General features: G+C 45.9%; 1 protein-coding gene across 1 annotated transcript; it reads left to right on the top strand.

Annotated features, from left to right (window-relative positions):
* Positions 1 to 62: 62 nt before the first annotated feature.
* On the top strand, positions 63 to 11,489 carry TDRD6 (tudor domain containing 6). The gene is made up of 5 exons (XM_035321946.1): positions 63 to 6,810; positions 7,253 to 7,371; positions 8,504 to 8,593; positions 9,371 to 9,428; positions 10,860 to 11,489. The coding sequence occupies exons 1-5, from the start codon at positions 171 to 173 to the stop codon at positions 10,928 to 10,930; spliced, it is 6,978 nt and encodes a 2,325-aa protein (XP_035177837.1). The 5' UTR covers positions 63 to 170; the 3' UTR covers positions 10,931 to 11,489.
* The last annotated feature ends 301 nt before the right edge of the window (positions 11,490 to 11,790 follow it).

Here is an 11,790-nt window from a genome sequence, read left to right as displayed (position 1 = left end):
CCCCCCCCCCCCCGGATAACAAAAATGGACTCGACCACCCCGGCCGGGCCGCCGCACCTGGCCGTTTAACGCCTCGCGGGTCACGTGGGCGGCGCGCGCCGTATGAGGGGGCGAGGCGGGAGGGCTGGCAGCCATCTTGCCTCGTGTGGGGCTGGCGGCTGAGGGCAGCCATGGGCTTCGCGTCCAGGCTTCCCGAGCCCGGCACCGTCGTCACCCTGCGTGTCTATGCCGTGGGTACGTGCCCTGAGGTGCCTATAGTGCAGCTTTGGGGGTCGTTGGGCCAGCGCCATGCCGATTATATCCACCTCCACAGTGAGATCCAAGCAGCGGCTGGGCCGCGCCTGGTTAACACACCAGGCCCTGTGAGACAGGTGGCTGGTGGGGCTGAGCTGCGTGCTGGAGAGCTGGGCCTGGTGGACCTGGCCGGGCTCTGGTACCGCTGCCGTGTGGTGAGTTGCCATGGCTGGGACTACCGTGTGTTCCTGCTCGATGAGGGCTGCACAGTGGCTGTGTCTCCTTATTACCTGGCGCGGGGCTGCAAGGAGCATTTTTGCCTGCCGCCTGAGGTGCTGGGCTGTGTTGTGGCTGATATGATGCCAGCTGGAGGCCCCATGGCAGCTGCCTGCGGGGATGCGCCTGTCTCCACCTGGACAGCAGAAGCTATGGAGTTTCTGGGTCACCTGCGTGGCAAGGAGGTGTCAGGTGTGGTGCGGGAGGTGATGGTGCCGCAACACCTCACGGTGCTGGAGCTGCCCCAGCTGGTGGCCCAGATGCATCACCTGGGCCTGGCCAGGCAGGTTACTCCTAGTTGGTTCTGCCAGGTGCTCAAGGACTGTCTAACTCATGAGCAGTTAACAGACCAGCTCAAACCAGCTCCTGCACGTTCCTTCACAACTTCCACCGTGCCACAGCTTCTCCAAGTTTTCCACTTATATCAGCCAGCGTCACCTGCCTTGGATTACTTCTACCCACAGCTTCAGTTGGGTGTGACAGAGCCTGTCATAGTGACCCACGTCTCTGACCCTCATCACATCTACTGCCAGTTGCAGAGCTTGTCCAAGGAGATCCACCGCCTTTCTGATACCATGCGCCACATTTATGACAGGTGGGAGCAAGATTTACTCCCCAAAGTGGGCTCGCCCTGTGCTGCGCGTGGTGTGGGGGGCTGCTGGTACCGAGCGCTCCTGTTGGAGGTCACTACTGGGGAGCAGGACCAGCAAGTGGCTCACGTGTTCCTTGTGGACTATGGCAGGAAGGAGACTGTGATGGGGGCTAGCCTGCGCCATCTGCCCCTTGAGTGTTTTCGCATGCCTGTGGTGACTTACCCGTGTGCTCTTCAAGGTGTCTCGGATGGGGGTTGTGGCTGGTCCCTGTCACAGATCAATGAGCTGAAAGCATTGGTGCTGGGCAAAGGAGTGCGAGCTCGCATTGAAGCCTTTAACTCCTTCGAGCATCTCTATAATGTCAGCCTGTATGGGGAAAGTGGCATCAACTTGAACCACACATTTGGGGTGCAAGCTCGCTGCCTGGTCAGCAGCCATTTGCAGGTCAGCCACGCTGAGGTGGGGGAGCAGCTGGAAGTGGAAGAATCCACAGCTGGAGAACTGGAACTGCCACCGGGAGCCCCTCCTGTTGCTTTAACGCACAGGGATCTGGCCTCTGCTCCTTCAGTTGGCGTGCACCTGAAGCTGGGTGTGTTCCACGACGTGCAGGTCTCCCATCTCCAAGACCCGTCTGAGTTCTGGCTGCAGCTCCACGAGCATCACCAGCTCTTCAGGCAGTTGATGCAGAGCATGTGGAATTTTTACTCTAATGCCATGCAGCTGCGTGATATCGTATGGGACCTACAGCCTGGATCCCTTTGTTGTGCCAGTGGAAAAGAGGGTGCTTTTTATCGAGCAGTAATCACCAGGGTACTGGACAGTGGTTTAGAAATACACCTGATGGACAGAGGCAATACCAAAACTGTAGATCGGGGTGAGGTAAAGGAGCTCCTTCCTCGATTCAGGGAGCTGCCAGCTTTAGCTCTGAAGTGTTGTTTGGCAGATGTCTCCCCTCTGAGGGGGAATTGGAGTGAAGACTCTGTGTCTGCCTTCAGAGAGATGGTACTGAACAAGGGACTGAAGGTTCATATTCGCAGTGCACAGGGTGACAAATACGTGGTTGAAATTCTTGACCAGTCCCAACTGGGAGAGAAAAGTGTGGCTAAACTCATGGCCCAGGGAGGCTATGCTGAGTACCAGGGGTGTGAAGTGCCTGAGACTCATCAAAAATCATCTGATAAAGCTGTGAGGCAGGCCTCTTCTGGTGCTGGGGAAGAAAAACAAATGAATACAGCGAAAAAGCTCAGAGAAGAACCTGGTCAAAAGAAAAATGATAGAGCGCTTAGTCCCACAGCTGGGATGGTCAAGGAGAGCCCTGTTGCAATCACTCAGGGTTCTAAAAGTACTGAATCTCTTCCTACTCAGGTGTACGAGGGCAAGAAAAACCTGCCCATCTCTCACAGACAGAGCTACCTGGAAATGAGGCCAACTTTCTCTTACGGGGGTCAGTTGGAAGTGGGAAGTACAGTTAGTGTCATCGTATCATGTGTTGAAAGTCCTGGTTATTTTTGGTGTCAGTTAAGTAGAAACTCTGATGACTTCACTGTATTAATGACTGAAATTCAGGAGTACTGCAAAAATTCATCCCACCCCAATACTTGGCCGAATTCTGTATGCTTAGCCCAGTACTCAGAGGATGAAAAATGGTACAGGGCTCTAATTGTCAGTGAAGTTACTTCTGCAGAAAAAGAAGTTATATATGTTGACTACGGCAACAGAGAGCGGGTGTCTCTGACGAGTCTCCGCTCAATTCCTGAACGTTTCCTCCAGTTAAAGGCTCAGGCTTTCAGGTGCAGCCTTTACAACTTAATCCAGCCCAATGGTCAGGACCCGTTTATTTGGGATGAAGCAGCAATTCTAGCTTTCCAGGAGTTTGTTGATGCCTCATCGTGTCACTTTGAACTGAGGTGCACAATATTTGCCTTGGCTTCTGTTAATAACAAGGAGCTATTTAACATTGTAGATTTAATGACACCTTTCCAGAGTGCTTGCCAGTGTCTGACGGCCAGAGGTGTGGCCAGACCTCTGTCACCTCAGAAACCTCTGGCATCCTGTGTTCAGCTCCATTCGTTCTATTTTTCCACACACGATATCAAAATTGGGAGTGAGGAAGAGATTTTTGTTACTCATGTTGATGATCCGTGGATGTTTTACTGCCAACTTGAACGATGTGCAGATGTCTTAGCACAGCTTACCGATAACATCGGGCGCCTAAGTGAAACGCTGACCAGCTTAGAAACCTTGCCAAAGTCTGGAGACTTGTGTCTCGCAAGGTACACTGATGGTAGCTGGTACAGGGGAATACTTACAGCAACGAAACCTACCAAGGAAGTCTTTTTTGTAGATTTTGGTAACACAGAGACAATAGAGAAAGATAATCTGCTTCCTATACCAAATGATGCTTATGATATCTTGCTTCTGCCAATGCAGGCCATTAAGTGTTCCTTGTCTGACATAGACAATGTTCCCAAAGAAGCTACAGCATGGTTTAAGCAAGCTGTCCTGGAAAGGCAACTAAAAGCAATGGTCGTAGCGAAGGAATCTGATGGTAAACTGTTAATTGAGTTGTTTGATGGCAATACTCAGATTAATGCAAAACTGAAGGAGGGGTTAAGGTTAAGAAATAAGGCAGGACTGAGTAAGCATGTAGAAAGTGAAACTTTGTGCCCTCAAGATACAGATGTGAAAAAGAGGAATGGGCCTGCAGAGTCTTCTCTGAGTATAGGTAGGCCTTGTGAGAGAAGGAAATGCAGATCTGAAGCCCAGGGAGGAGAGGAGAGTAGAAAAATGCACCTCAACCCAGAAGGTGTAAGCCTTCGCCAGCCTTCGGTGAAGAGAGGACTGGCAGATGAATTGCTGAAAGCTGATGGGAAGTTGAGCAGCAGTGAAGGTGCTTTGTTAGATAGAGTGGGAGAAGAAAAGCAGCCTGTGCTGTCTGTCGAGGCGGATGCCCAGTTGGATAATAAACCTGGTACCGAAGGCAGATGTATACCAGTTAGAAATGTATCTGACCTACCTCAGCAGAGCATAACGCCAGCTTGTAAAGTGTTAACTTATGTTTCTCACGTAAACGATCCTTCAGATTTTTATGTTCACCTCGCAAGCGACGAGGCTCAGCTAAACAGTGTTTCAGAACGCTTAAACAACGAAACGCCAGCAAAGGACCCTTGCGGGCGACTCTTGCAAGCCGGAGACTTGATCAGCGTTGTTTATTCCGAGGACAGCCAGTGGTATAGAGCTGTAGTAAAAGGGAAGACTTCTGACAATTCGGTCAGCATACAGTATATTGATTATGGCAATACCGCAGTAATCAGTGTTGATCAAGCGCACAGACTCCCTGAAGGCTTGGCTTCGGTTCCAGCAATGGCCGTTCACTGCTGTCTAAGTGGACTTAAATGCAGCAAAAGTACGGACTGGACGGAGAAAGCGATTGAGTACTTCACCAAGAGAACAAGTGAAGTGCTGCTCACGTGTGAGTTTGTAGAGAAGGCTGAGGATAAATGGGCAGTTGCTCTCAGTGATGATCAAGGTGTAATAACGGTCGATTTAGTTGATGAAAATCTTGCAAGAAGGGAAGGGTCTTATTCAACTGAAATACTTGATGGAAGAGAGAATGGTGATGTGATAAATACGTGCCAGCCTCTGCCTTCTCAGGCACAAAATGAAATTTCCAGTGTAAGTGATGGTAAATCATTTATCTGGAAGTTTCCTGAGGCAGGTCAGACTGTACAAATTTATGTCACTGTGGTAGAAAGTCCAGAATATTTTTGGAGTTGCAGTGCTGATACAGAAAGCATAAACTACATAGAGGAAAAAATAAAGGCAGCTGAAAACCTCGGACTAAACTCCCTGAAAAATTGCATTAAAAGTGGTGATATTTGTCTAGCAAAGTACGGTCAAGATGGGAAGTTCTACAGGGCCAAAGTCACCAGCGTGACAGGTGACAGTGTAGTTGTTAGACATGTGGATTATGGAAGTGAGGAGACTGTTGGCTTGGAGATGCTCAGACAAATTCCAAGTGAATTGCTCAAAGTACCCAATCAAGCGTTTGCTTGCCGCCTGTCAGGTTTCAATTCCTCAGAGGGCTCGTGGCTTAGTGAAGCAAAAGAGAAGTTTTATGATATGACTCTAGAAGTGTTAATAGAAGCTGAAGTAGTAGAAACTCAGGAGGATAAAGCTTTTGAAGTTCCTCTGTGTGTTGTCAAGCTGGAAGCATCTGGGAAGAGTATTAATGAAGAGATGAAAGCTTTTTGGAAAGCTAATATAGGAAGTGGCCACAAAGCTGTCCCAGGCATTGAGAGCCCCTTACAGAGAAGCAGCTGCTCAAGCAGTGATATGGGCCCATGCCTCAAAAGAGAAACTACTGTTTGTGAATTGGCTCAGGAAGGAAGCGAAAGTGCCTTACATTGTTCTGAATGTTTCTTGGATGTCACTTCTGGGTGTTCAGATGCTGTAGGAGCAAACACATTGGCGGGAGCTGTTGAGCATGTGCCTGGGAAGGCTGATGATGGACCTGAAGCAGCTGCAACTCAAAGCAGCTTTGACAAAGAGGTCCCTCTGCTTGAAGAAGAGCCTGCTGTCGAGGCATTACTAGAAGCAGCGAGAAGCTGCAGTCTTCATGACTTGAGTGGGATGAAACCTGCTGTGCAGGAGCTGCCTGGAGTGCCGCTCCTACAGGATGCTGAGCTGAAAGCAGAGCAGACAGGTGGTGCTTCCCCAGGCAGCCTATTCCGAGGGAGCAAACAAAAAGAGCTGCTGAGATGGTCCCTGCTCCAGGTACAGCCTCCTGCAGGTGATGACATGGGGGCGCTGATGGAATTGGATCAGTTACAAATGCACTCTTCTTACGATGATTTAAAAGAGTTCATACTGGAACTGGATGCACTTTCAGTGCACTCCTCAGCTAGTGAAGAAACAAAGGAAGCACCAGGAAGAGAGTCACCTGAAACGCAGACTGCTGCTGGCAGTGAAGCAAGAGAGAAAGCGTTGGAACTGGATGCATTTGAGCTGCCACTCTTGCATGAGGAGATGGAGGAGTTGGCAATTCTGAAATCTCTAGAAATTTTACCCTCGCTTAACGAGAGGCACAACCTGGTGCCTTCAGTTAGCGATGGATTGAAGGCAGAGCTGTTTCCATCTGATGTTCAGCTTCCTTTTGGAGAGAATGCAAAGGCACTGGAACTGGATTTGTCAGGGGTTCATAAAGCAGAAGCTTTGCAAGAAGATTGGATAGAAGTGGAGCCTCCCCTAACGCTGCCTTCATCTGACGGTAGGCCTGAGAAACAGCTGGACCCGAAGACCCGTGACATGCTGTCGATGCTAGGTGCTGAGATCGAGCAGCTGCTGGAGTTGGTGCTGCCTGACGTGCAGCCTTCTCAGGAGGATGGAGAGGAGGACTCTTTAGGGCTGGAACACTCTGCCCTGCAAAGTTCTGCAAACAGTGGAAGTCAATTTTCATTTCTTCGAAAAGACTTAACAAGCCAGAGGCCTGTTTGCACCATAAAATCACGTGACTGCAAAGGTGAGAAATATAAGGAGTGGCAAAAGAAGAAAGATGACTGTTATATGGAAGAATGGATGAAAGAAGACTTGGCTGAATCGTTTAGAGAATGTGGAAGTGCACTTACACACATGCGGTCTTCAGGCTGTAAACTTATGGATGAAGAAACAGGAAAAACACAAAATAACTTCGCTGACTGCAGTGCAGGTAAAGTGCCTGATTTTAATGTGCTAAGCAATCAAAGTGTTCATTTAAATGTAATGTTAATGAATTAGATGGATGTTCATTCATTTAAATGTAAGAATAACTTAGTGAAAACAGATTTTTATTCTCTAAGTTCTTAAGGCTTTATTTTGGTGTTAACCTGAGTATGGCATTGATGGATTACGGAAATCAGAGTATGCGTAGTACTGTGGAAAATGTGACAGTAATAGCAAGTCATCCGAGAGGTTTATGGTTTTATGATTGGAAGTCTTATTCTAAACATGAATGCACTTTCAAGATTGTTTAGGATGACAGATTTCTGACTTAACAAAGAGTAGTTTGGAGGAGTAAAGCGGGATTTGGGGACAGAGTTGAGGGAGTTGAGTCTTGGCTTTTTTGGTTTGTGTTTTCCTCCTCCTTCATTGATATGTCAACCTTTTTGTAGAATGCAGTGAATATACTTGTAACCTAAAAGGCTTTGCTGTTGGTTCGAAATGCGTGGTGTGGACGTCCCTTAAATGGTGTGAGGCTCGCATTTTGGAGGTATCTGAAAAAGGTACCAGGGTAAGTATGATGGAGTGCTTTTTCTGTATTTGTAAGACCTGGTTTTTCTTTCTGTCTTCTCCCAAACTTAGAATATTTTGTGGGGAAAAAAAAACACCTTAGTATTGTGAGGTCTGATTCTGGACTTCAGGACTAGATGGAACTAGCTGTTTCATACTGAGTGGATGCTAGATGTCAGTGCTTGATACTGCTTTTGCATCTTACTGCACTGAATAGTCTGGGAGAACTAAAAGGTCTGGCTCCAGTTTGAGACAATACTCCTAATGTGTAGTTCTGTTATATCTTGACTGCAAGTTACTGTTTTGCCATGGAGCTGTATTACCATTCGTGCCTGTGAACCTTGGCATCTTTTTACTAATGTTTTAGGGAGTTACTGCTAAAAACAGTAGAAACTTGGAAAGGAACTAGAATTGTATATTATAACTAATGTACAACTATTCTTACATCAGTGAAATAAGTCTTTACTGAATTTGTGGCTGGTGGAAGTTAATTTGAACACTGGATTACAACGTGTTGAGCTGCCTTGTGCTGTTGCTGTTCTTTAAGATGGAATAAATCAGTATATGAGTAACACTTCTTCCTCAAGCTTGAAGTGTATGTGAATGTATACGTGTATAGAGACATGATAAAGATAATAAAAGGGTCTTTAAGTTTTGATGTAAGATCATGAAATCATTTCATGAAAGTAACTCCTTGGAAGATTGAATGCCTGAGATTATGGAGGCCAGGTCTTCTGTTTGCAGATTTCTTTTGCTATCTAAAGCTAGTTCAGCTGCATTCAGGAGATGAGTGTCAGGTATGGAGTTACAGACCAGTTCATTAGTTTCCTGCCCCCTCTGGTTTAATGGGTGTTCGCCAGCCTTTCCCTCTCACAGTACTTGGATTAGAATCGCGGAAGAGGCTTAACCTAGGGTGCTGCAGAAAGACCTACAGGTGAAATACTTAAATGCAGCGATTCTTTGCCTTAGATTCAGTAGTGATGCTCAGGTTTACTAGCAGTCAATTTCTTCTTCCTTAGAAGATCCACGCTGAAAGCTTTCTCAGAGGTAGGGAACCCTAAGCGTGTCTTTTTTGATTTGTTACTGTGTTTTCTTGGAGTGGTGCTAGATAGATGTTGGCTGTGTCCACACAGGTATTGAATCTCTCTAGTGGCAGTGAGGAGATTGTGGATCCAGAGAACGTCTGGAACGTTATTCCTGACCGGGCTTGCAGATCATCTGAGGTACGGTGCTCTGTGGGACTGGGGAAAACTGCAGATTTATAGAAGGGGCGCTCTGAGTTGGGATTCTTACTGTGTCACCACGAGGATGGAAAGGCAAAACAGCATTAATCTAAACCTGTGCATTTGTGCTAACTGCTAGTAGCAGTGTTTTAAGACGTCATATTGTCATTTCTTCTTTAATAGATGATATAAATCTCTATGGGGACTGTAGAAATTTAAATCTATTCTATGATTTATGCAATCTCTTTTATATAACTATTAGCCATTTGGCCTGAGGACAGTGAATTTGGTCTGGTGATAGCTTAATTAAAAAAAAAGCTTGAATGAAGAAATGTTACTGGAAGAGTACTGTAAATCAGGAACATTAGAATAATGCTGGTGACACACAGCTTTGACAGATCATGCGGCTGGTAAATCATGGAACATACTTGTCTTACTAAGTAATTAGGCAATGATAAGCAGCTTTTCAACAGTATTCTTCATGGAGCACCAACCAATGAAAATTTCATGTTTAGAACTCGGAATTAAGGCTGTCAGCCATGCTACTGATGATGACAGGAGAATGAATTTCCAGTTCATTATTCATAACACAGTTTTTGTATCAAAGAAAAAAGTGGGAGATAACTTGAGTGATTCATGTGGGGACAGGGGTAGAAGCAGTGCTGGAGAATCCAGCAGTGCTGATGTGAAAAGTTAGTCTAATATTAAAAGAAACACCTCAATGGGAAATACTTTGGCAATGGTGCCAGCTTCCTAACAGAATCTGCTTCTCTTTAGGCAATTAACCACACAGCTGAAAACACGCTGTCCTCACCAGAGGAATCCTTACTTCAAGGTAAGATTACCTTAGTTAAGCCTCCCCAAAAGGTTGTCTGCTCAGAGTTTGGATGCATTCTAATTTCTTTTAGAAGATGCAGTTGAAATACTTCTTTGTTTTAATCCTGGTATTTCCTTTAATACTGTTGTAAACTTCCTCATAGTGAGTGCAAATGATGAAAGCTGCTGCTGTCTCAATTAGAAATCAATTTAGTATTTATTAAACCTACTGGACTTTGCCTCTTGGGCAAACTGGAGTGGAACATTACCTGTGGTAAAGATTATCACAGAATCACAGAATTTCTAGGTTGGAAGAGACCTCAAGATCATCAAGTCCAACCTCTGACCTAACACTAACAGTCCCCACTAAACCATATCCCTAAGCTCTACATCTAAACGTCTTTTGAAGACCTCCAGGGATGGTGACTCCACCACTTCCCTGGGCACGTTCCAGTGTCTAACAACCCTTTCGGTAAAGAAGTTCTTCCTAACATCCAACCTAAAACTCCCCTGGCGCAACTTAAGCCCATTCCCCTTCGTCCTGTCACCAGGCACGTGGGAGAACAGACCAACCCCCACCTCGCTACAGCCTCCCTTCAGGTACCTGTAGAGAGTGATAAGGTCACCCCTGAGCCTCCTTTTCTCCAGGCTGAACAAGCCCAGCTCCCTCAGCTGCTCCTCATAAGACTTGTTCTCCAGGCCCCTCACCAGCTTCGTAGCCCTTCTCTGGACTCGTAGCCCTTCTCTGGACTAGCTCAAGCACCTCCATTATGGTAGAATTTTAGTTATTGGCCATCAGCATGTTGCTTTTTCTCACGTTTCTGAGGCAAGGTGAGGGACTGCTGGTCAGACTGTACTAAAAATTGTAGGGTGGGGCTTGAATGTTCCAATCCCTGAGTAGATCTGTTTCTGGTTAAGAGAATTTAATTAAGCTGGTGAACCTACACATCCTTTCTCAGTTGCATCACTTAGATGCAGGCTAATTCTTCTCTTGCTGTTTCTGATACTGATTGCAGTTTTTACAACTTGAGTTAAATCTTTTTCCTCCTTGGCTGCTAATTATTAAAGTCCGATTTTGACCTCTGTTCTTGCATACTTCTCATGGTCACACCCTCTTAGCAACAGCTGAGTGAACATGAGCAAAGGCCATGCAGATCAACAGGATGCAAAAACTCCTGCTGAGGTTTATGATGAGCCCACTGAGGGATGGAGTGGCTCTGAACTCACAAGTGAGATCTGGGAGCGCTGTTTGCCTTATCTGCTTGGACAGTTCAGGTGTTTGAACTGTCTTGTCATTTTACAGTAACTTGTCATGAGTAGTCTTTTAACATGGTTTAATATGTTGATAGTGTTTGAAGGCTTTTATAGAACTATGACTTCAAATAGTAATTCATTTATACACAGTTATAGAAATGTCTTGATGGATCCGATCTGTTTTTGTTCCTTATAGAAAAGCAAACCAGTTGCAGTTCAGCTAAATCTGAAAAATCTGAAGATCCCTATTTTCTCCAGCATTCCTGAAAGAATTATGTGTTCTCCATGTGAAGCTTAAAGCAAGTACCTGTGTACACACCATTGCCATGAAAATGGGTTTTCACAGGAACAAGACTACAAGCAAAACACTGACTGTTTCTTCTGCCTAACTGAGCAAATGCCTGCTACTGCCATACTTCACTGTCGAAGAATTAGTGGTTGCTGGCAGACTGCTGTCTGCTTGGCATCTTAGAGCTGTGCTTTCTTTAATTAAACAAGAATGTGCCTCTTGACAGGCATTCATTACTGAATGCTTTTGTGTCCTAACTTATGCCTGGCTGTCAGCGGGTTCTTCTTGAACAAAGATTTCTTGTGAGTTACTGCTGTATAGGCTACTATGGTACACAACACTTTCTGGTGTTTTCTTTTTGAAAAGTTGCATTCTTGTTTTCTTTTTCTTCTATAAAAGTTAAGGGTATTTGCAGGGAGGGGGTTGGAAGTCTTTCTGCTCTAGAGAAACAGTTGTGTAGCATTGGAAGTCTTGTATCTGCTGTTACAAAGCAATGAAAAAAGCTGGAATAAAGCTGATGCTGGGGCACGCTCTTCAGGGTTTTGTTAATTTTTTGGCTCTTTCCCTCTGTGTTTGCCCAAATACAGTGTAACATGTACAGTGTGCCACATACACTGTTACAGGTACTGTATGTCTGTCCTCAGCTGTACTGGGGGTGATGTGGCTGTGCACATCCTGCAGTTACTGGTTCTGTTTTGATCCTGAGTAATTCTCTAGAGCACCATGAGCCATGCTGAAAGCTTTGAAACTCTACATAGTTGTGTACAAAACAGACCTTGGGTTTGTGATATACCCTTTCATGATGGTAACAAGAGCTGAAGCCTTTCCTCTAAAAATG

Source organism: Oxyura jamaicensis, chromosome 3 (genome assembly GCF_011077185.1).
Source record: "Oxyura jamaicensis isolate SHBP4307 breed ruddy duck chromosome 3, BPBGC_Ojam_1.0, whole genome shotgun sequence".
NCBI classification, from domain to species: domain Eukaryota; kingdom Metazoa; phylum Chordata; class Aves; order Anseriformes; family Anatidae; genus Oxyura; species Oxyura jamaicensis.
This window is presented reverse-complemented; position numbering and strand designations above follow the sequence as displayed.

Bases quoted from the DNA above. Each gene is read 5' to 3' on its own strand.
- TDRD6 (XM_035321946.1), top strand. From the start codon at position 171: ATGGGCTTCGCGTCCAGGCTTCCCGAGCCCGGCACCGTCGTCACCCTG. The intron at 7,372-8,503 runs GTAAGTATGATG...GTGTCCACACAG, and splicing joins TATCTGAAAAAGGTACCAGG to GTATTGAATCTCTCTAGTGG. The intron at 9,429-10,859 runs GTAAGATTACCT...TGTTCCTTATAG, and splicing joins AGAGGAATCCTTACTTCAAG to AAAAGCAAACCAGTTGCAGT.